The 24,932-nt window shown below is 42.7% G+C and overlaps 2 protein-coding genes across 2 annotated transcripts in view; one reads left to right on the top strand and one right to left on the bottom strand.

Moving 5' to 3' along the window:
- The window catches only part of LOC139760256 (solute carrier family 23 member 1-like), a 268,117-nt gene extending 256,138 nt beyond the window's left edge, over positions 1–11,979 (top strand). The window contains exon 15 of the mRNA XM_071683190.1: positions 11,897–11,979. Coding sequence (XP_071539291.1) covers positions 11,897–11,900 — 4 coding nt within the window. The 3' untranslated portion in view covers positions 11,901–11,979. The remainder of the gene's footprint in view (positions 1–11,896) is intronic.
- The window catches only part of LOC139760255 (atrial natriuretic peptide receptor 1), a 469,288-nt gene that overhangs the window by 33,560 nt on the left and 410,796 nt on the right, over positions 1–24,932 (bottom strand). Inside the window, exons 14-16 of the mRNA XM_071683187.1 lie at positions 23,030–23,198; positions 11,847–11,996; positions 7,871–7,994 (exon numbers count right to left, since the gene is read on the bottom strand). Coding sequence (XP_071539288.1) covers positions 7,871–7,994; positions 11,847–11,996; positions 23,030–23,198 — 443 coding nt within the window. The remainder of the gene's footprint in view (positions 1–7,870; positions 7,995–11,846; positions 11,997–23,029; positions 23,199–24,932) is intronic.

Raw genomic sequence — 24,932 nt, 5'->3', positions numbered from 1 at the left:
TGTTATCTCGGAAAGCAAAAATGGGTATGTTTGAAGGAATTGTGGTTCCAACAATGTTATATGGTTGTGAGGCATGGGCTATAGATAGAGTTGTTCGGAGGAGGGTGGATGTGTTGGAAATGAGATGTTTGAGGACAATATGTAGTGTGAGGTGGTTTGATTGAGTAAGTAATGAAAGGGTAAGAGAGATGTGGTAGTAAAAAGAGTGTGGTTGAGAGAGCAGAAGAGGGTGTTTTGAAATGGTTTGGTCACATGGAGAGAATGAGTGAGGAAAGATTGACAAAGAGGATATATGTGTCAGAGGTAGAGGGAACGAGGAGAAGTGGGAGACCAAATTGGAGGTGGAAGGATGGAATGAGAAAGATTTTGAGTGATTTTGAGTGTGTTGGGCCATTATTTCGTTTTTTTCCTTGCGCTACCTCACTAACATGGGAGACAGCGACAAAGTATAATTATAATAATGAGTAGCTCTACCTTGCTGACGTGGGAAACAGCGATTATGTATAATAAATAAATAAATGTCTCAGAGCGCAGGAGGACTAGCCAATCCTGCACTTCTTGCTTAATGAGGACAAAACACTATTAGAATAAGTATTATTATTCATCATACTTTGTTGCTGTCTCCCACATTAGCGAGGTAGTGCAAGGAAACAGACGAAAGAATGGCCCAACTCACCCACATACACATGTATATACATACATGTCCACACACGCATATATACATACCTATATATCTCAACACATACATATATATACATGCACAGAATATACATATAAACACATGTACATAATTCATACTGTCTCCCCTTATTCATTCCCATCGCCACCCCACCACACATGAAATGAAAACCCCTCCCCCCACATGTGCACGAGGTAGCACTAGGAAAAGACAACAAAGGCCACATTCGTTCACACTCGGTCTCTAGCTGTCATATATAATGCACCAAAACCACAGCTTCCTTTCCACATCCAGGCCCCACAAAACTTTCCATGGTTTATCCCAGACGCTTCACATGCCCTGGTTCAATCTATTGACAGCACGTCGACCCTAGTATAACACATCATTCCAATATACTCTATTCCTTGCATGCCTTTCTCCCTCCTGCATGTTCAGGCCCCGATCACTCAAAATCTTTCTCATTCCATCCTTCCACCTCCAATTTGGTCTCCCACTTCTCCTCGTTCCCTCTACCTCTGACACATATATCCTCTTTGTCAATCTTTCCTTACTCATTCTATCCATGTGACCAAACCATTACAAAACACCCTCTTCTGCTCTCTCAACCACACTCTTTTTATTACCACATATCTCTCTTACCCTTTCATTAAGTACTTGTTCAAACCACCTCACACCACAGACTGTCCTTAAACATCCCATTTCCAGCACATTCACCCTCCTCCGCACAACTCTATAGCCCATGCTTCGCAACCATATAACATTGTCGGAACCACTATTCCTTCAGACATACCCATTTTTGCTTTCCGAGATAATGTTCTCGCCTTCCACACATTTTTCAACGCTCCTAGAACTTTCACCCCCTCCCCCACCCTATGACTCACTTCTGCTTCCATGGTTCCATCCGCTGCCAAATCCACTCCCAGATATCTAAAGCACTTCACTTCCTCCAGTTTTTCTCCACTCAAACTTACCTCCCAATTGACTTGTCCCTCAACCCTACTGTACCTAATAACCTTGCTCTTATTCACATTTACTCTCAGCTTTCTTCTTTCACATACTTTACCAAACTCAGTCACCAGCTTCTGCAGTTTCTCACCTGAATTAGCCACCAGCGCTGTATAGCCACTAGCGCTGTATCATCAGAAAACAACAACTGACACTTCCCAAGCTCTCTCATCCACAACAGACTGCATACTTGCCCCTCTCTCCAAAACTCTTGCATTCCTCTCCCTAACAACCCCATCCATAAACAAATTAAACATCCATGGAGACATCACGCACCTCTGCCTCAAACCGACATTAACTGAGAACCAATCACTTTCTTCTCTTCCTACTCGTACACATGCCTTACATCCTCTATATCCTTTAGATATATATACAATCTTCCATCTCCCTATTTGCCAAAATGGAAGACCAATGAGGCACATTGGAATGACTATAAATCATCAAACCGTTATCAACATGACTCCATATATTCTTAATACCTTCCACAGAGCATCTCTATCAACTCTATCATATGCCTTCTCCAGATCCATAAATACTACATACAAATCCATTTGCTTTTCTAAGTATTTCTCACATACATTCTTCAAAGCAAACACCTGCTCCACACATCCTCTACCACTTCTGAAACCACACTTGTATAGTGCCATTGTACAAAGGCAAAGGGGATAAAGGTGAGTGCTCAAATTACAGAGGTATAAGTTTGTTGAGTATTCCTGGGAAATTTTATGGGAGGGTATTGACTGAGAGGGTGAGGGCATGTACAGAGCATCAGATTGGGGAAGAATAAGTATGAATAATGAAATTTTGTCCTTTAGATTATGAATGATAAACATTTTCCACAGCCATAAGTACTGCATTAACTTCAGCTGTGAAAAGAGAGCAAGTAGATGGTAACTTTTCTTTATCTATACCATCATCAATCACAGTGGCAGAACCTACACCATCAGAGGACTTGGATCCATCAATATATAGAAGTGTTGGTCACAGTGCTGGACTGGGTATTACAATAATTCCACTTTGATGATCTGAGAGTTTCTTCGAGTTTTTTCCTTCTCTACATGAACATATTCCAACTGGTGGTTTACACCAAGGTGGATACTTTGATGGTCTTAGTATAGAAATTTGGAATGTAGTGATGTCTGTCTCCCTAGATTCCTTTTCTAATCATGCTTCCAAAGATTTTGGTAGCCGAGGTTTGTTGGGTGAGTAGTCTGTCGGGTTTTTCGTATGTATATAATTTGGGTTACCCTTTGAGGTTAGGGTTTTTACTATATGCCACAAACCCCATTCATCCCTGCAGATAGAAAGGGGCAACACACCTGAATCTACATAAATGCTGTCAACAGGGAAGATACAGACCCATGTTATGTACATCTAATTTCTGAAGGTTGGTTTTTGATGCTGAGCCATACACTTGGCATGCATCATCTAATTTGTTAAGGCTGTATTTCAGAAGCAAGGTTGGGATCTCCTCTTGTTTTCTAGTTCTGGTGAATCTAATGGTCTTCATTTTTTGAGAGGAAAATTTGAATCCCTTAGAGTTGGCCCACTTCGTAAATGCATTTATTGTTGCTTGGATCTTCCTCTCAGTCTCTACAGCATTGGATGCCTTACAGTAAACTGCATGGTCATCTACAATGAGAGACCCTTGGACCTCAGGTGGAATATGGTCCATAAGATTGTTTACAGCTACTGCAAACATGGTAACACTCAGCACACTACACTGTAGGTATGGTGTTGAGAATGCAGAACTAACTCTGACTTTCAGGCATTGATCCGATAAAAAAACTTTTTATATATGCATACATGTGACCTCCAATGTTGCAGGATGCCAATTGCTTCAGTATACCACCTCTCCATGTGGTAGCGCTGGATCTTTGCCTAGCTTATGATTTGGTACCATAACGGATATGTTCCAAGACTCAGGGGAAGTATGTGATATCCAAAGACCATTAAATGTGTCTAACAGGAATAGCTTTGTGCTTTCAGGGAGATGCATAATCATTTCATATCTAACTTCATCCTCTTATGATGAGCTTGATATGGCATTCTACACCTCAGCCAATGAAAAAGGTAAATTAAAAGCCTCTAAGTTATTAGAATAAGGTGGGGTAATTGTGGTGGAGCTTTGAATTTGCTGAAACTCAGGGGAGTAATGAGCCACACTTGATATACTGACAAAATTTGCTCCCAAGAGTTCTGCTCCCTCTTTAGGATCAGAAATATGTACATCATCTGCTTTTAAAATGGGTAATGGGGTTGGAACAGATTTTCTTTGCAATTTTCTGATTTTGTTCCAGACATGACTAGGTGGTGTTTATGTTGTTAATTCAGAAATATACTTCCTCCAAGATGACCATTTAGCTTCTTTAAATGTCCTCTTCTGCTTTGATTGAGCTCTGACATATGATATCCGATTTGCATCATTGGGTGATCTGAGGTATCTGTGGAAACACATTGTGGTGGTTTTCCTGGCAATTTCTTTTTGTTTGTTTCACCATGGAACAACAGAACCTTGGGCTAAACCAGCTGTTCTGGGTACAATTGCATGCTTTCTGTGATAACATTTGTGAGGTGGTGATAAGCAGCGAAAGGAAACGAAAAATCACTGTGAGTCATGTTGATAACGGTTTGATGATTTAAAGTCATTCCAATGTGCCTCATTGGTCTTCCATTTTGGCAAATAGGGAGATGGAAGATTGTATATATATCTAAAGGATATAGACTAATGGTCACTGCCATATAGGTCATTTTCTATTGACTAACTGTATTCAAGCCTTAGTGTAGAAGAGTAAATGGTTAAGTCAATGGCTGAAGAGGAATTATGAAACACATCATATCTTGTTGGTGATCCATCATTCAGTAAAACTACATCATTACTGTCAAGCAGCTGCTCGACAACATCTTGCCATCTGTTACAGTTTTTGTTACCCCATAAGGTGTGTTTTGCATTGAAATCGCCCATTAATATGTATGGTGGGGGAAGTTGATCATTTGTCTAATTTACAATCATTTCCCTGATTATCAAATAGATGATAATCTAGTTTGGCTTCGGATAGAGTGAACATAGTGTGATCTTTTTGTCTAAATGGATTTGAACTGCACAGGCTTGGAACACTGTGTTGTAGAATACTTTATTGATCTATGAATAATGATGCCTGTGCCACCTTGAGCTCTTTCTCCCAACATTGGAGGGGGGGGGGGGGATTTATAAAACATAATTAGTTCCAGGGTTATACAGTTGATCTCCAATCTTATTATCTTGAAGACATTATTTTTACATCTGTATCCCTGGACAGAATTCTTATTTGTTCAGCACTTAAGACAGTACCCCAACAATTCTATTGTACGATAGATATTAATGCAGTTTTGATTTCTTACTAGCACTTTCCTTTTGAGATCTATTTTTTGATGATGTAATGGACTTAGGAATTCTTGATATGCAGGGTTTATTGGCAACTCCTTTATATTTGTTTTCTTTCTGTGGTTCTGGCTAAGGGGGATGATGTACCTCAACCCTGATTTTCTTAGCTGTTTTTCCACTTGGAAGCTCTGTCCTCATTTTATTGGAGACATCTTCAGCAAGGACTTTATGCCTGTTTGTAGCAGGTACATCCACAGGTGGAGAGGGAGGAGATGGTATTCCTCCTCTCTTTTTATCTTGAACTGGGGAATGGGAGTCTTTCTGCCAATGATTCTGTACACCATCCCTTCTGCTGGTGCATCGACTGGCCTTTGGTCATGATTTTCCCCTGGATCAGGCAATGACAGTGCCTGCAACACCACTTGAGATATGGGAGGGGGTGAAAGGGGTAGTGAAATACCAAGAGGCATTACACCTACCTCCAAAGATGACAAAGCTACCTTAGGAGGTTGCGCACCTACAATAAGAGGTGCATCTCTTGCAAATCTAGTCATAAGAGTCTTCACATTAGCATAACTCCTAGACTAAGGAAAAAGTTTGTTTCTGCATATACAACACATTATTTTATGCTGGCTTTATGGAGTGCTGCCTCTTCATTTTTATACAATTGACATTTCTTGTCACAAAGTTTATGACCTTTATTACAGTTAAAGCAGTTGGCAGTAGCAGAGCATTCATTGTGAACAAGGGCTGAGCACACTTCACATAACTTCTCACTTTAACATACTTTTGATGGGTGACCAAATTTTAAGCAAAAGTAACATTGCAGAGGTTTTGGTTTAAAAGGGTAAACTACTAATCTCCCAGTCTCAAATAGTACATGTGATGGCATGTTGGTATCTTCAAAAGTTAAAATAAAGATTTTTGTTCTAAAAACTTTCTTGACCAAGATCACTGTCTCAGGGTTCATATCTAATATCTCATCCTCTGTGAAGTCATACAGATCTAGGTCAAAGATGACTCCTCTTCCATAGCTGAACTTCAGTTGGGGTTCTATTTCCTTCAACATTTCCACCTCTCCTATTTTCAAGAGACTCAACATGTAAGACAGAGTTTTTGATTTAGCATGGATCAATACAGTGTTATTGCCAAAACAGGAAATGTCTCCACAGTCAATACCACAGACTTACTATTACAGAAATCTACTGAACTTGTAATAATTATAATTTTCCTCTTTTGCTGTTGCTACAAGCCACATTGAAGGCTTAGGATTCCTCTCAGGAGGAGGGATCTCTTTAGTATTTTCTATTATTGTTGGACTAATACACTGCTGGTCAATATATGTCCAAGTGTCTAGGAGCAATATCACACAGTGCCCCTGTAACTACATTGTTACAAACATGTATGTTGTCAATATCTTAATTTGCCTAAAAAGCATCTTCATGGCTTGTATATGATATCCAAGCTACCCAGGTTTCTTTCTCTTCCTGCATGTTCATTTGAATTTCCTTAATGACTCCATGAGAGCTAAACATCTTGGATAGTATGTCATAGTTAAATACTAAGGGGATCTGCTTAACATGGAGCACAGTCAAAGTTTGCACAAGAGCTTTATTTTTTCCTCTCTCTGAGGAAGGCAAAGCACTGCTAGATTTCACTTTTCCAATATTTGGGTATTCTTCACTGATTTCAACTTCATGCTCCTCACTGGAACTTACTTTTTCCCAAGGAGCATGTAAAGAATCAGAACAGTTTCAATCAGAGTCTATGGTTAAACTAATGACGTCATTATCAGGTTCTCCACTACCAGATATCTTTGAAGTTGCAGGAAACCAGAAATAGTTACAATTCCTGCCATCAATGGTCAGATCCTGTACAAATGATAGAGCTAGATGCAGCCTGAGCACTGTCGTATTTGCTTTAAGGCCACTCAATAGATGAAAAAAATGAAACTGCATAGAAACAGATTCTGTAATTGCCTAATGCTGCAGACAATAAAGAAGTCCCTGCAGAGTCAGAGATTTTCCAAAAAATGACCATTTATAGGAAAGAGCCTTTGATATAAGAAGCAGCTTTGAAAACCGGTTTGTCCTCTGCAGTTTCGTCCCATAGAGAATGGAGCTGGCAATGCTACTCTTTTTCCTATATTGGAAAGAGATAAAGGAATCAAGTTACAGCCTCAATCCACCGGTGCACATCCACTGACCAACGAGCCTTGCGAGCACTTGCCAGTGGCACCTGTCACCAGATGAGCTCCACCAACTCAGCCAGCTACCAACACACAGGTCAGAAAGATTCCGTCTCTTAGAACTTCCCTAACGAGAAAAAGAGAAAGTCTAGGAAGGACAGCAATCAGGAGGAGTTCAAAAAGCCCACTTTAAGAAAAATTGCCCATTCAAAAATGGTAGGAGCAAGGATGATTAGTAGAATAGGGACAAATGAATCATCAGGAGTAAAAGAGGCGGTGATCATTCATCAGTTATCGCCACTCCGAAAAAACTGGAGCAAATCACTGTTTATGCCACACCCAAAGGGTTTCTCCCCAAGCTCAAACAAATGACCAGTTCCAGTTTTGACAAACCAAGAAGAGAAGACAAAAAGTATGGGAGAAAAATAGACTACATGTGCTTATCTGAGAGCTCAAGCTTGACCTTTGCAGCATGGTTAAACCTACCAGGGGAAGGAAAATCCCCATTGCTCTACCTCAAGCCATCACTGCTCCTCACAAAGCTCACCATTGCATTAAGGTCCGTGCAGAATGGAGTGTGTGTGTGTGTTCTGTGACTGGAGCCTTCAACATAAAAGAAAAGTATGGTATTTACCTGCATGGGTGTAGACTGTGCGGAAAGTGCGGTGAAACCCACGATGTCGCTGAAATAAATGGTGACGGAATCATAGGTCTCAGCCACAACACTCTTCCCTGCAATCAGCTGGCTAGCCACTGACCTGCAAAGTACAAATATTGGTAACTCACGCGTACACACACATGAGCACAAATAAGTCGGAGATGTGATAACCTCCTCTAAATGCCAGCAAGAAACAGAAAGCTCTTTTAAGTCTGAAGGGTCTCCAAGACAAGAGGATATAACATGACACTTAGTTATCAACAAAGTAATGAGCAAGTGCGGAACAAACACAGTGAAAATGAAGGCAGTGCAAAAACCACTAGAGAGTTCGAAGGTTAATGTGAAAGGAATGCAAGGTTACGAGAGGGTGCCCTGTGACTGTTCCACTATACACACACACACACACACATACACACACACACACACACACACACACACACACACACACACACACATATGCATAAGAAAACACATAAACAGACAAATACAGAGAGATGCATACATGCATACACAATGGCAAAAAACATTTGTCACTACAGAATACACTACTTATAATACCCAACTTTCCTTTCTTCTTCGCATATGCAGCAGTGTGCATGGTCCCTGATCTACAGATGACCTAAATATTTCATATTAAATCTCCATCCCTGATGTTTTTCCCCAATAACATCATTACATCACTCCAACTCCCTCACCCATCCTACTTTCAGTAACTTCATCACTTCTTTCCAACTCCCTCATCCTTTAGATTGCTTATACTCTACCCATTCATCATTCCCCTTCCCATCTTTACCTGTCACCTTTATCCCTCAGTCATTCATCTGTCCATGCATCCTATCCTTTAGCATCTTCCCTGATGGGCTTTCTTTACTCTTTATCTGCCCCTCATTACTTTTCCTCACTAACCTTTACTTTTTTCTATTTAACCTTCCTCACTCCCTCTACTTTTATTCCTTCTCCTTCTCCTGCCATCAATCTTCATTTTACCTACCTCTTTATTGTGCTCTCAGTACACTTCAGTTCTTCCATTCACCTTCCTACCTCATTCCCTCTCACCCTTAATACTTTCTTGTTCTCTTTAATCTCTCCCATGCCGTCTCCTCTCCTCCCCATCACTAATTTATGGTGACAGATGAGGCAATGACGTTATGCCTAGTACACCTGGGGTGGGGAGGGGAGCTATGGGAAGGCTATTAGGGGGTTAGGGGAGAGGATTGATGATAGGGAGTAATTGACACTCAGACAGACAAACTGACAGTCACTGTGGCTTCCCAGTGCTGTAACCCTTTGAATGGTCATCAGGGATACATTGGGAGAAAAAAAGATGAGACAAGGGAGACTGTTTGAGCCTAAATGAGGAGGAGAGGAATGAACAAAGGAAAAAGAAGACAGCAGAAGAATGCTGCACTAACTAAACAACGAAAAGGGGAATTGTAACACAAAGAGTTAGGCAGGATGGATACTGGAAATGGCAAAAAGCGAAGGCAATGTCTATTCAGATAACAACATGGGGGATAGCCTGTAGTCAGGCCCTCATGGGTTCAAATCCCAGACAGGGCTGTGGGCCTGCAATTCACGTAGCTGTTCATCCTCCCCTTGGGGTTGGACAACAATAAATTTGGTACCTGTCTTATAATTCTTTTTTTGAAATTGTTTGCAGTTTCCTGCACAAGAGAGGTACTGCCAGGGCCAGACAAAGAAAATGCCTTATTCATTCACAACCATTCTCTCACACCGAAACCAAAGCCCCCTATCCAAAACCAGGCCCCACAAACCTTTCTGTGGTTACCCATGGCTGCTTCGTATGCCCTGGTTCAGTCCACTTACATCACGCTGATTCTATGTATTCCACATAGCTCCAATTCACTCTATTCCACACATGCATTTCACCCTCCGACATGTTCAGGCCCTGAGCACTGTAAATCTTTTTTCACTTATCTTTCATTGGTCTCCCCCTTCTTTTTATCTCCTCCACTTCTAAAACATATATCTTATTTACAACCTTTCCTCACTCATTCCCTCCATATGTCCAAACCATTTCAACATACCCTCTTCTGCTCTATCAACCACACTCTTTTTTTCCCCCACATCTCTCTTAACCTTTCATTACTTACTCGATCAAACCACCTCACACCACATATCGTCCTCAAACATTTCATATCCAACTCATCCACCCTCCTCTGCACAGTCTCATCTAGAGCCCATGCCTCGCATCCATATAACATCATTTGGACTATTATACCTTCAAACATCCCCATTTTTGCCCTCCCAGATAAAGACCCCCTCTTTCCATACATTACTCAATGCTCCCAGAACATTTGCCTCCCCCCCCCCCCAAAAAAAAAAAAAAAAAAAAAAAACCAGGAGTGATCCTGTTTAGTTCCCCAGTTCCATTCGCAGTCTTTTTCACTCCCAGGTATCTAAAACACTTCACTTCCTCCTTTTCTCTCTCCAAACTTACACTTCAGCTAAGAAGTCCCTCTTCTTTGCTAAATCTAGTAATCTGTCTTTTATTCATATTTATTCTAACTTCCCTTTTCAAATACACTTGAATATACCAGTGCTTTGCCATCAGCAAATAACTTACTACCCAGCCACTTTCTCAAATACCCTTGCATTCAACTTTCTCATCACCCCATCCATAAATGAATTAAACAGCCATGGTGCTGTCACACAACTTTGCCACAAACCAACTTTCACCTGAAAATACTCACTCTCCTCTTTATGTACTCGCACACAAGCTGCATGATCTTGATAAAAACTCAGTATTTCAAGTAGCTCTCCAGGTACACCATATATTTCTTAAGACCTTCGACAAAGCATCTATGTCAGCCTTATCATATGCTTTCTCTAGATCCATGAATGCCACATACAAATCCATTTGTTTCTGTTTCTTCAAAGGAAACACCTGATCCACACATCTTCTACCACTTCTGACACCACACTGCTCCTCCCCAACCTGATGCTCTGTACATGCCTTCACTCTCTCAATCATTTCTCTCTAGTACAACTTGCCAAGTACACCCAACAAACTTATGCCTCTGTAGTTTGAACACTCACTTTTATCCCCCCTTGCCTTTGTACACTGGTGCTATATATGCATTCTGTCAATCCTCAGGCATCTCATCATGATCCATACATACGATGAAAATCTTAACTAACTAGTCAACAACACAGTCACCCCTTTCTTAAGAAATGCAACTGCAGTGCCATCCACTCCTGTTGCCTTGCCACTTCCTCTACACCAAACCACACTCCATGACTCTCATTTCACATACCAGCCTGACCCAAGCACCATACATCAACCACCCTATCATCAATCACATTCAGCAGTCCTGCAAATATTTGCTCCATCTCTTCAATTCACTACCTGTTACCCTTCCCCCATTTGCCCCCTTCACCGATGTTCCCATCTGTTCTTTCGTTTTTCCCACACTATTAACTTACTCTAAAAAATCTTCATATTCTCCCTTTAATTTACTGATACTCACTCACCCAAACTTGTATTTATTCTTTTTCAACCAATGCACCTTCCTCTTGACCAGCCACTTTCTCTCATATATCTCACAGTCATGAGCACACCTTCCCTGTAAGTACCACCCATATTATGTCTCTCTTCTCTTTTACTGGCAACTTTACTTCATCATCCCACCACTCACTATCCTTTCTAACCTGCTCACCTCCCACCTCCCACCTCACACATGTCACATGCATTTTTCACACATGCCAGCCCTGCAGGCTGCTTCCTTTAATACACCTCAGTCCTCACCCATTTCGTTTACTCTCACCTTTTGCCATTCTATGCTCAATTTCTTCAGGTATTTCATTGCTCAAGTCTTTTCTAAGCTCTTTTTTTTTTTTATGTTAGCTGAAAAAGAGAGGAAAGGGATGGCGGGGATATGGAAAGTGTTCACTTAAGTCTCCACAGTGGACATGAGGCAAAGCTACTCACTTGGGCAGCAGTTGGTAGAGCAACTCTTCGCAACGCCGCTTCTCTTCCAGGTAGTCTGCTGTCCTCTCCTGCACCAATGCTTCCAGGTTGTTGGCATACTGCTCCATGCGGGACAAAAGGTTGTCCAGGATGTTACCAGACTCATTGTCCCTAGAAGATTATCAGCAGTTACTTCACAGAAGGTTCTGTCAGGTTAAGCAAGTTACCAGGATACTATCATTTGTATCATTCGCTGCCTTAAGGTAGCATACATCACCTCTGATCTCTCAATCAGTGTGTCATTTCATCTTATATCTGAGAGCCTAGAGAACGAGGTTATCTCTAGGATAACTTCAAGGCACTTAAAGTACTCTTTGGTTATCTGTGGCACACAATTTTACGTAGAGTTGTATTCAAGTCATACAGATTTATGCCTAAGTTATTCGACATTACTTAAAGATGATTTTAACTTTATCTAATGATACCAGACCTGGACCCCTGGGTACTCACGTTTCACCTAAGGTTACTTTCTCCAAACAACAGGGTAGGTTATCCGCCACAACAGCTATTACATACAGTATCAAAACTGTATATCTTTTATTTCAATAATCATGAAAGGACGTGACCTTGTCTCATATGATTATTGGATTCTTAATACACATTACATCAAACCTGACCCAGCCACCTGACATAACAAGAATGACATAACATTACTGCATGGAACAATTACCAACTTCATCATTCTGGCTATGTCTGCTAACTGCTGAAAGGCAACCCTTTCCTTTTTAATACTAGAACAAGTTGAAATTTTTGTGATGAATGTTACAGTATTATTCCCAGGTGTGAGTACCTGCTTCCCATAATGATTGCACAGGCCAGTACCTAGGACAGAGGAGGAGGATCAATATGCATCTCACACTGCCAAGTGATCTACTGTACTATATTTCAGCTGGCTTCATGTGTCTGCATGAGTGTACAGTACACATAGCATGTGTGGCCCAATCTCTTGAGCTTCTTTTTTTATTACTTCCAGTGATACAGCCAGGCCAACAGTGACTTTCCACAGAGCCTTTTACTTCTTTTTTTATTACTTCCAGTGATACAGCCTGGCCAACAGTGACTTTCCACAGAGCCTTTTAAACACCAAGAATTGTTCATGAGTTGCAGTGACATAGTGACCAGAGTTCAAAACAAGTTGAACCTAAGCACAAAACTTGTTTCATATGATATGAAGAACTGTGTTACGAGAAGGCTGGTTGTTGGTTTCAATAAACAAAAGAGATGGAACTCTTATTGCAGACAGTATACAAATGTTTAAAAAAGATGAGTTAAAAAAGAAATTCAACTGATAGGGCCTCACTCTATCCTAGAGCTGATAGGGCTTTGAGGCAGTGCTCTGCTCAGAATCAGGGAAAAGCAAGAACTCCAGTGGAAGGAAAAGGTCCCCGAAAAGACTACTCCCATCAGTCCATTGAAGATGATACAGCTACAGACTGAGTGTGAATGAATGTGGCCTTTTTTGTCCGTTTTCCTGGCGCTACTTGCTGAAGCAGGGAGTAGTGATGCTGTTTCATGTGGGATGGGGTAGCGCCAGGAATGGATGAAGGCAAGCATGAATAATATACATGTGTATATATGTTTATATCTATGCATGTGTATCTACATGTAAGTATATATATATATATATATATATATATATATATATATATATATATATATATATATATATATATATATATTCTTTCTTTCAAACTATTCGCCATTTCCCGCATTAGCAAGGTAGCGTTAAGAACAGAGGACTGGGCCTTGGAGGGAATATCCTCACCTGGCCCCCTTCTCTGTTCCTTGTTTTGGAAAATTAGAAAAAAACGAGAGGGGAAGATTTCCAGCCTCCCCGCTCCTTTCCAGACCCCCGCTCCCTATATATATATATATATATATATATATATATATATATATATATATATGAAGTCTGTTGGGGATGAGAGAGCTTGGGAAGTGAGTCAGTTGTTGTTCGCTGATGATACAGCGCTGGTGGCTGATTCATGTGAGAAACTGCAGAAGCTGGTGACTGAGTTTGGTAAAGTGTGTGAAAGAAGAAAGTTAAGAGTAAATGTGAATAAGAGCAAGGTTATTAGGTACAGTAGGGTTGAGGGTCAATTCAATTGGGAGGTGAGTTTGAATGGAGAAAAACTGGAGGAAGTGAAGTGTTTTAGATATCTGGGAGTGGATCTGGCAGCGGATGGAACCATGGAAGCGGAAGTGGATCATAGGGTGGGGGAGGGGGCGAAAATTCTGGGAGCCTTGAAGAATGTGTGGAAGTCGAGAACATTATCTCGGAAAGCAAAAATGGGTATGTTTGAAGGAATAGTGGTTCCAACAATGTTGTATGGTTGTGAGGCGTGGGCTATGGATAGAGTTGTGTGCAGGAGGGTGGATGTGCTGGAAATGAGATGTTTGAGGACAATATGTGGTGTGAGGTGGTTTGATCGAGTAAGTAATGTAAGGGTAAGAGAGATGTGTGGAAATAAAAAGAGCATGGTTGAGAGAGCAGAAGAGGGTGTTTTGAAATGGTTTGGGCACATGCAGAGAATGAGTGAGGAAAGATTGACCAAGAGGATATATGTGTCGGAGGTGGAGGGAACGAGGAGAAGTGGGAAACCAAATTTTAGGTGGAAAATGGAGTGAAAAAGATTTTGAGTGATCGGGGCCTGAACATGCAGGAGGGTGAAAGGCGGGCAAGGAATAGAGTGAATTGGATCGATGTGGTATACCGGGGTCGACGTGCTGACAATGGATTGAATCAGGGCATGTGAAGCGTCTGGGGTAAACCATGGAAAGTTCTGTGGGGCCTGGATGTGGAAAGGGAGCTGTGGTTTCGGGCATTATTACATGACAGCTAGAGACTGAGTGTGAGCGAATGGGGCCTTTGTTGTCTTTTCCTAGTGCTACCTTGCACACATGAGGGGGGAGGGGGATGTTATTCCATGTGTGGCGAGGTGGCGATGGGACTAAATAAAGGCAGACACTATGAATTATGTACATGTGTATATATGCATGTCTGTGTGTGTACATATATGTGTACATTGAGATGTATAGGTATGTACATTTGCGTGTGTGGACGTGTATGTATATACATGTGTATGGGGGTGGGTTGGGCCATTCTTTCGTCTGTTTCCTTGCGCTACCTCGCAAATGCAGGAGACAGCGACAAAGCAAAATAATAATAATAATAATATTTTATATATATATATATATATATATATATATATATATATATATATATATATATATATATATATATTTATTTTTATATTTCAGGAAACAGATGAAAGAAATGGCCCAACCCACCCCCATACACATGTATATACATACACGTCCCCACACGCAAATATACATACCCATACATCTCAATGTACACATATATATACACACACAGACATATACATATATACACATGCACACAATTCACACTGTCTGCCTTTATTCATTCCCATCGCCACCTCGCCACACATGGAATAACATCCCCCTCCCCCTCATGTGTGCAAGGTAGCGCTAGGAAAAGACAACAAAGGCCCCATTCGTTCACACTCAGTCTCCAGCTGTCATGCAATAATGCACCAAAACCACATCTCCCTTTCCACATCCAGGTTCCACAGACCCTTCCATGGTTTACCCCAGATGCTTCACATGCCCTGATTCAATCCACTGACAGCACGTCGACCCCGGTATACCACATCGATCCAATTCACTCTATTCCTTGCCCGCCTTTCACCCTCCTGCATGTTCAGGCCCCGATCACTCAAAATCTTTTTCACTCCATCTTTCCACCTCCAACTTGGTCTCCCACTTCTCCTCGTTCCCTCCACCTCCGACACATATATCCTCTTGGTCAATCTTTCCTCACTCATTCTCTCCATGTGCCGAAACCATTTCAAAACACCCTCTCCTGCTCTCTCAACCACGCTCTTTTTATTTCCACACATCTCTCTTACCCTTACATTACTTACTCGATCAAATCACCTCACACCACAGATTGTCCTCAAACATCTCATTTCCAGCACATCCACCCTCCTGCGCACAACTCTATCCATAGCCCACGCCTTGCAACCATACAACATTGTTGGAACCACTATTCCTTCAAACATACCCATTTTTGCTTTCCGAGATAATGTTCTCAACTTCCACACATTCTTCAAGGCTCCCAGGATTTTCGCCCCCTCCCCCACCCTATGATTCACTTCCGCTTCCATGGTTCCATCCACTGCCAGATCCACTCCCAGATATCTAAAACACTTTACTTCCTCCAGTTTTTCTCCATTCAAACTTACCTCCCAATTGACTTGACCCTCAACCCTACTGTACCTAATAACCTTGCTCTTATTCACATTTACTCTTAACTTTCTTCTTTTACACACTTTACCAAACTCAGTCACCAGCTTCTGCAGTTTCTCACATGAATCAGCCACCAGCGCTGTTTCATCAGCGAACAACAACTGACTCACTTCCCAAGCTCTCTCATCTCCAACAGACTGCATACTTGCCCCTCTTTCCAAAACTCTTGCATTCACCTCCCTAACAACTCCATCCATAAACAAATTAAACAACCATAGAGACATCACATACCCCTGCTGCAAACCTACATTATATATAAGGCATATGACAGAGTTAATAGAGATGCTTTGTGGAAGGTTTTAAGGGTATATGGTGTGTGTGTGTGTGTATGTGGGGGGGGGGGTGTAAGTTGCTAGAACCAGTGAAAAGTTTTTATCAAGGGTGTAAGGCATGTGTATAGGTAGGAAGAGAGGAAAGTGATTGGTTCCCAGTGAATGTTGGTTTGTGGCAGGGGTGCATGATGTCTCCATGGTTGTTTGATTTGTTTATGGATGGGATTTTTAGTGAGGTGAATGCAGGAGTTCTGGAAAGAGGGGCAAGTATGCAGTCTGTTGTGGATGATACAATGCTGGTGGCTGATTTGGGTGAGATAATGCAGATGTTGGTGACTGAGTTTGATAAAGTGAGTGAAAGAAGAAAGTTGAGAGTAAATGTGAATAAGAGCAAGGTTATTAGGATCAGTAGAGTTGAGGGACAAGTAAATTGGGAGGTAAGTTTGAATGGATAAAAACTGGAGGAAGTGAAGTGTTTTAGATACCTGGCAGTGGATTTGGCAGCAGATGAAAAACCATGGAAGCGAAAGTCAGTCACAGGATTGGGGAGGGCGAAGGTTCTTGGAGCATTGAAGAATGTATGGAAGGCGAGAAGATTATCTCAGAGAGCAAAAATGGGTATGTTTGAAGGAATGGTGGTTCCAACAATCTTATATGGTTGCAAGGCATGGGGTATAGATAGGGTTGTGTAGAGGTGGTTGGATGTGTTGGAAATGAGATGTTTGAGGACACTTAGGTGGTGTGAGGTGGTTTGATCGAGTAAGTAATAACATGGTAAGAGAGATGTGTGGTAATAAAAAGAGTGTGGTTGAGAGAGCAGAAGAGGGTATATTGAAATGGTTTGGTCACATGGAGAGGATGAGTGAGAAAAGATTAACAAAGAGGATATATGTGTCAGAGGTAAAGGGAATGAGAAGTTGGAAACCAAATTGGAGGTGTAAGGATGGAGTGAAAAAGATTTTGAGCGGTCTGGGCCTGAACATACAGGAGGGTGAAAGGTGTACAAGGAATAGAGTGAACTGGAACGATGTGGTATACCGGGGTAGAAGTGCTGTCAATGGATTGACCCAGGGCATGCGAAGTGTCTGGGGTAAACCCTGGAAAATTCCGTGAGGACTGGATGTGGAAAGGGAACTATGGTTTTGGTGCATTACACATGCAGAGACAGTGTGAACGACTGTGGCCTTTGTTGTCTTTTCCTAGCGCTACCGCGCATGCGCGCGGGGAGGGGGGTGTGTCATTTCATGTGTGGCGGGGCAGTGGTGGGAATGGATGAAGGCAGCAAGTATGAATATGTACAAGGATATATATGTATATGTCTGTGCATGTATACACTGAAATGTATAGGTATGTATATGTGCGTGTGTGGGCACTTATGTATATGAATGTGTATGTGGATGGGTTAGGCCATTCTTTCGTCTGTTTCCTTAAGCTGCCACGCTAACGCGGGAGACAGTGACAAAGTATAATATATTATTCTACCCCCAGTTTGGTCCCTCCTCTTCTCCTCGTTCCCTCCACCTCAGACCCATATATTCTCTTTGTCAATCTTTCCTCACTCATTCTCTCCATGTGACCAAACCTTTTCAATACACCCTCTTCTGCTCTCTCAACCACACTCTTTTTATTACCACACATCTCTCTTACCCTTTCATTACTTACTCGATCAAACTACCTCACACATTTCATTTCCAACACACCCACCCTCCTCCGCACAACCCTATCTATAACCCACGCTTCGCAACCATATGACATTGTTGGAACACTATTCCTTCAAACATAGCCATTTTTGCTCACCGAGATAACGTTCTCGCTTTCCATACATTCTTCAATGCTCCCAGAACCTTCGCCCCCTTCCCCATCCAGTGACTCATTTCCGCTTCCATGATTCCATCCTCTGCCAAATACACTCCCAGATATCTAAAACACTTCACTTCCTCCAGTTTTTCTTCACTAACCTCTCAATTGACTTGTCCATCAACCCTACTTAACCTAATAACCTTGTTCTATTCACATTTACTCTCAGCTTTCCTTTTTCACACACTTTACCAAACTCAGTCACCAGCTTCTTAAGTTTCTCACCTGAATCAGCCACCAGCACTGTATTATCAGCAAACAACAACTGACTCACTTCCCTTTGTACAAGCGCGCTATGCATGCATTCCACCAATCTTCAGGCACTTCACCATGATCCGTACATACACTGAATATCCTTACCAACCAATCAACAGCACAGTCACCCTCTTTTTTTTTTTTTATATAAATTCCACTGCAATACCATTCAAACCTGCCGCCTTGACGATTTTCATCTGCGAAGCTTTCACTACCTCTTCTCTGTTCACCAAACCATTCTCTCTGACCCTCACACTTCACACACCACCTTGACCAAAACACCCTATATCTGCCACTCTATCATCAAACACATTCAACAAACCTTCAAAATATTCACTCCATCTCCTTCTCACTTCATCACTATTTGTTATTATCTCCCCATTCACCCCTTTCACCGATGTTCCCATCTGTTCTCATATCTTATGGGCTTTATTTACTTCCTTCCAAAACATCTTTTTATTCTCCCTAAAATTTAATGATATTCTCTCACCTGAACTCTCATTTGCCCTCTTTTTCACCTCTTGCACCTTCCTCTTGACCTCCTGCCGCTTTCTTTTATACATTTCCCAGTCAATTGCACCACTTCCCTGTAAAAATCGTCCAAACGCCTCTCTCTTCTCTTTCACAAACAATCTTACTTCTTCATCCCACCATTCACTACCCTTTCTAATCTGACCACCTCCCACCTTTCTCATGCCAAAAGCATCTTTTGTGCAAACCATCACTTCCCTAAATACATCCCATTCTTTCCCCACTCCCCTTACGTCATTGGCTCTCACCTTTTGCCATTCTGCAGTCAATCTCTCCTGGAACTTCCTCACACACACACATATCTTTCCAAGCTCTCTCACTCTCACCACTCTCTTCTCCCAACATTTTCTCTTCTGAAAACCTCTACAAATCTTCACCTTCGCCTCAACACACACGCACACACACACACACACACACACACATATATATATATATATATATATATATATATATATATATATATATATATATATGCTCACCTCATTCTTAATCACTGGAAAGAAAATAATGAAAAGGGAAGAGTTTCATAATACGCATCTTGTCAGTCTGGGGTAATTACCTCCTGAAGTGGCTTATTCTGTCCATCTCATCACCTTTATGAGGAAAGATTTAGGACTTCTCATTTTTCTTTTCTTTCACGCCTAAAAAAAAAGTAGAATGGAAAAGTTATATACCTTCTTGATGTACATCTACCATGCCTTTGCTATCTTGTGGGGGGATTTGATCTTTCGAGGATGGTAGTGCAACTGTCGAGTACAATGGTACGATCTTTGAGGATGACGGTACGACCCTTGAGCACGACGGTACGATCCTTGAGGATGACGGTACGACCCTTGAGCATGACGGTACGACCCTAGAGCATGACGGTACCATCCTTGAGGATGACGGTACGACCCTTGAGCACGACGGTACGATCCTTGGGGATGACGGTACGACCCTTGAGCACGACGGTATGACCCTTGAGGATGACGGTACGACCTTTCAGCATGACGGTACGACCCTTAAGCACGACGGTACGATCCTTGAGCATGACGGTACGACCCTTGAGCATGACGGTACGACCCCCTTGGGTATGGTGGGGGCCAGCCATCATATACCCCAGGGCCGTGTCGTCGATCCCGTGGGTCATATCTGTCATTCTCATGATTCGTGATGTGTCGTAACGTCTGAATAAACCTCCACACTTTCCCCAGGTCACTCTGGTTTACCTGGAGGTACTTCTTTGTCACGTTCAGCCTCTTCGTGTGAATCAGCCTCAATGATACGGTCAAGATAATCCAAAGAATATAATCTGTGGTCATAAGCAATTACTCGTGCATTATGTAAGCCAAAGGTTTAAACAACACAAGATCATTTCCATACGGTTACGTAACCAGGAATTTTTCTTGAAGCGAACAGGTATTAGAGAAAAATGATATTCGGCATCACTACTGTAGCTATGACAATGATGACAAGAGCCATCTACTGCAGCAGCGAAAGGAGAATTCTCAGATTCCTTTACAACGTAAACAGGTCTGTCAGGTCAATACAGATGTGTCTCCCGTAGATCATACTCGATCTGCTGAACTTAAAAGGAGCAATCTGGCACTCAGATTGAGCAGGTCTTTTCTATTCCTGTATTCCAGAGGCACTCGCACAAACAAAAATGGGTAGATTTTGTATGTATTGGGGGAAATTATGTAACGGGATAAGATTCTGTATTTGGGGGGGGGGACTATGGGAATAGGACTCAAAAGAGAACAGTAATGACTAGACAACAGTACAAGTCTCACGTGAAGCAGGAAGAATACAAGCGTTTTGCAACACACACGGGAAGCATCCATAAACTTCTGTCTCATTCCAGCGTCTTGTGTCTAAATGAACACACGTCCTGTCTACCCATCTACCCTCACCTTCATTCTCAGTTCTCCCTGGCTGAAGATCAGCTATGTACTAAAGCCTCTTAAGTCACTCATTATCAGCACACATCGTCTTTGGTCAAGTCAGTGACTTTATGTCATCCACAAGTCACCTGGATCATCTACTGGAGGAGAGAGATGGCTTTCCGACGTGTCCCTTACATGTCCAATTGCTGGATACCCAAGAGAACAGTAGCCAGAACCCCAAGGATGAGTCCCCAGTCCAGCATCCTCAAATCCCAGACTACGAAGTACTACAGTCAATGGAAAGGGGTCATCCTCCACGTCCAAGTATCTCTCTTGGAGCTTCTGCCTCTTCTTACCAGCGGTGGATCTCTCGTGTTGGGTTTCCTAGCTGCCACCCTTTCAGTTGTTCTCTGCTATCCTTCTCACGAGTCATTTCCATCCTCATACTTCTCTTCCTCCTTTCCTCCCTCACACTTCCCTCCATCACGCATCTCTTAAACCCTCACTTCCCTCTCTCACAAGTCGCGCTCCATTCCCTTCAACTCTCACCACTCAAACCTCAGTTCAACCTCCCTATCATAACCTTTTCTCTTTTTTTTTACAACTTCTAATCATTCCATTCCTTCACCTGAAGTACTTCTCCTTTACCTCTGAATACTTACACTTCTCCATTAAGTAGCCTTTTACCCTTCAATATTTCCTCTGTATCCCTACATACTTCACTTTTCCACTTGAATATTATTTCACTTCAACTCTGTTACCTCCCCTCTACCCTTGAATACTCCCCATTTACAATCAACATTTTTCCCTTTACCCTTATATATTTCCTTTCACTCAAAATACTTGTTTCTCAGTGAAAGCCACATACAATAAGGTGTACACACACACACACACACACACACACACACCTCCATCCTTTGCCGTAAGACAATGAATATCATAATTCATCAAACAGCGAACCAAAGAAGCTAGAACCTGAATATCGACACATAATAATTCATGTTGCCAATATTCTCTCACATATTTTTTTCATACATAGTTGCCATTTCCCGCGTTAGTGAGGTAGCATCAGGAACAGGGAACCGAGCCTTTGAGGGAATATATATTATATATATATATATATATATATATATATATATATATATATATGATTGGAAAGCCACATGCCGGCCACAGGTCACCACGGGTGGGGTAACAGGCCTGTGTATATTTAAATACACGACCTTTTGCCTTTCCAGGGCTGGTACGGATCACAGGATGAACCAGGTCACGTGTGGGACGATTGAGCCCCTGGGATTACATCGCCACACACTTTTTTTTTTCTATGATGGTCGCTCCTCCTTTATGATATCTGGCGTTCATCTTATCAGTCTGCACTTTTCGATGTTAACATCTTAAGGGAAATCCTCTCTACGTCTGTGTTATTCCCCTTAGCACGACAGTACGACCCTAGTGCATGACGGTACGACCCTTGAGCACGGCAGTACGACCCGTGAGCACGAAGGCACGATCTATGGGACACAAAGGCACGACCTTTGAGCACGAAAACACCGATCTTTGAGCGCACGACGGTACGACCCTTGGGTATCCTGGCCAGGCTTTTGACCTCAACTTTACGCGTCAGGTTTCGGGCCAGAGCCATCTGCATACCCAAGGGTCGTACCGTCGGGATCAAGGGTCATCCCGGCGTCGCTCAAGAACGACGGAAATTTCCAAGTATTGTACCACTATACGAAATGACTTATGACTTGCGAATATTGAGCTGATGGCTCCTGAATATGCCTCTTAACTCGATCTGAATTGACTTAGGTGACTTCCACGGATTCCTCTAACATGCCCAACAACGTCCAATCGCTTCGTATGACACCACGTATGTAAATATAACCTAGAGAAAAACAATCCATGTCATACCAGTATCATACTGCATATTTTCCGTGAGAAATATTTCTCAGGGAGATAAACCTCAGGTCACCCCAGTCCCCCAACCCATCGCCTATCAACCAGAGGTGTGAACCTCCCGTGACCTTACTTGTTGAGTCTGCGTATGATGGTCTTGAGCTGGTGGAAGTCGGGTCTCTCCATGTAGTCCTCCGCCCAGCATTTCTTCATCATGTGCATCACCTCCTCCTCGGCGACCTCGTCCTCCGTGCTCGGCCGGAAGGGTGGATGCCCGCCGTTCTTCACGTTCTCCACGATCTCTGAAGGTGGGAGGAGACGAAAAGAAGGTGGTGTGAGGAACGTAGATCTGAGAGAGTTGAGGAAGGTGGGTGACTGCTCTAGAAGACGGGGAGAAGGTATGTGAAGGAGAGACATCTCTTCCTACTGAATGCAAGACACAAGACAGTGCAGGTCTTCGAAAAACTAAAGCAATAAAAAGAAAAAAAAGTTTCAATGGCTTTTCTATCATAGAAACACTCATGAGAGGATCTGAAAATACTCTAAGAAAAGATTTTTCTGATCATTACATATAACACGAAGAAAAAAGTTCAAGTTCAACGCTGAAAGTCCTCACTGAGGCCAGGCGTTTAAAGGAAATAAATGAGACGCTACAGAGTTAATGAGGAGCAAAAGGCACATAGAAACCTGGCCTTGGGCTGCATCCACCACTGAGAGCTATATGCTCTCAGACGTACTGAGGTCTTACACTGTCCGTCATGAAATGTCGAAAGACGTGAAAGAATTACTTTGGTTGTCTGACACCCTTGTCATGCACTGTCATCCCAGAGGTGTGCGTGATGGCCTGGCTGACCTTTGACCTCAACCTTAACATTCAGGTCATGGGCCAGAACCCGAGGGTCGTACATCATCGTGCTCAAGGGGTCAAACAATGTCGGATCTCCCAGACTACAGTACAGCCCCTTTGTCGTGTTACCCAAGCTGAACAACTCCCCTGCCAAACCCATGATTAGTATCGCAGTCAGTTAAGGCTGTCTGAGCTTGAGAGGAGGCCAAGCTGACTGCGTCGTTAAGTCCTTTGATTGGAGCGAGATAGTTTAGATTACGTTCAGTGAGACTGTCTCAAGTTGGGTGGCTGCCTTATTGGGATGGGATAGGCTAAGTCTGGCAGGAGTGGATTAAGATTTCAATACGCTTCGAGTGGTTGGGTGGGGTATGGATACGTAAACACAAGTGTTGTAAAAGAAAAAAAAAAGAGCTTAACACGCAGGTTCATGACTATTACCATACAAACCTCTATATACAAACAAGACAACAATAGTAGACACACACACACACACACACACACACACACACACACACACAAAGGGAAAATACAAACACACACAGACGAACTCCCGGGAGTTTATCGTCAATATACCAAGAGGTAATATATTTACAGCGACACGCTTCGAGAAATTCGTTTCCATCTGTTGGGGAATATTTGCCGAGGACGGCGGCCAATGGCCTTGAGAGCTGTCTCCCCCCAGAGGGATGTCGCCAGGGGCTCCGCCAAGTGTTTGCGCACGACCGCAGGTAAGGGGCTTTTGAGGACGACCGTTTACGGAAGGCTGTGGCTACGGGTTTGGCGGCCAGGTTGAGGAAGGCCGTGGGTAAAGGGTTCGTAGACGGTTTTGTGGAAGGCCGCAACGAAGACGTCTCGACTCCGGCCTCTGTCCTCTGGGACTCCTCGCCGTGCGTCAACAAGGGAGAGAGAGAGAGAGAGAGAGAGAGAGGAGGAGGAGGAGGACACCCAACCTAAAAGTCACTAATGGAACCCATTGTTTCCCGCGAGAGATTCCTTGCCAAACTCTCGCTGAAGAACTCTGGACAGGCTGGAGGGAGAAGCTGGGGTTTGGGAGAGGGGAGGCCTGGCTGGCTGATCAACAGGCCCGATGGCCGCTCCCAGACTACGACAAAGGTGTCGCTGCTCCGGGCGGAGTGGTCTCCTCCTCTCTTATCGCTGGTCCGACGTGGTAACGAAGGCTGGATGTCTG

The sequence above is a fragment of the Panulirus ornatus genome, chromosome 36, assembly GCF_036320965.1.
Source record: "Panulirus ornatus isolate Po-2019 chromosome 36, ASM3632096v1, whole genome shotgun sequence".
Lineage (NCBI taxonomy): Eukaryota > Metazoa > Arthropoda > Malacostraca > Decapoda > Palinuridae > Panulirus > Panulirus ornatus.
The sequence above is the reverse complement of the archived record's forward strand: the minus strand, read 5'-3'. Positions and strand labels throughout refer to the sequence as shown.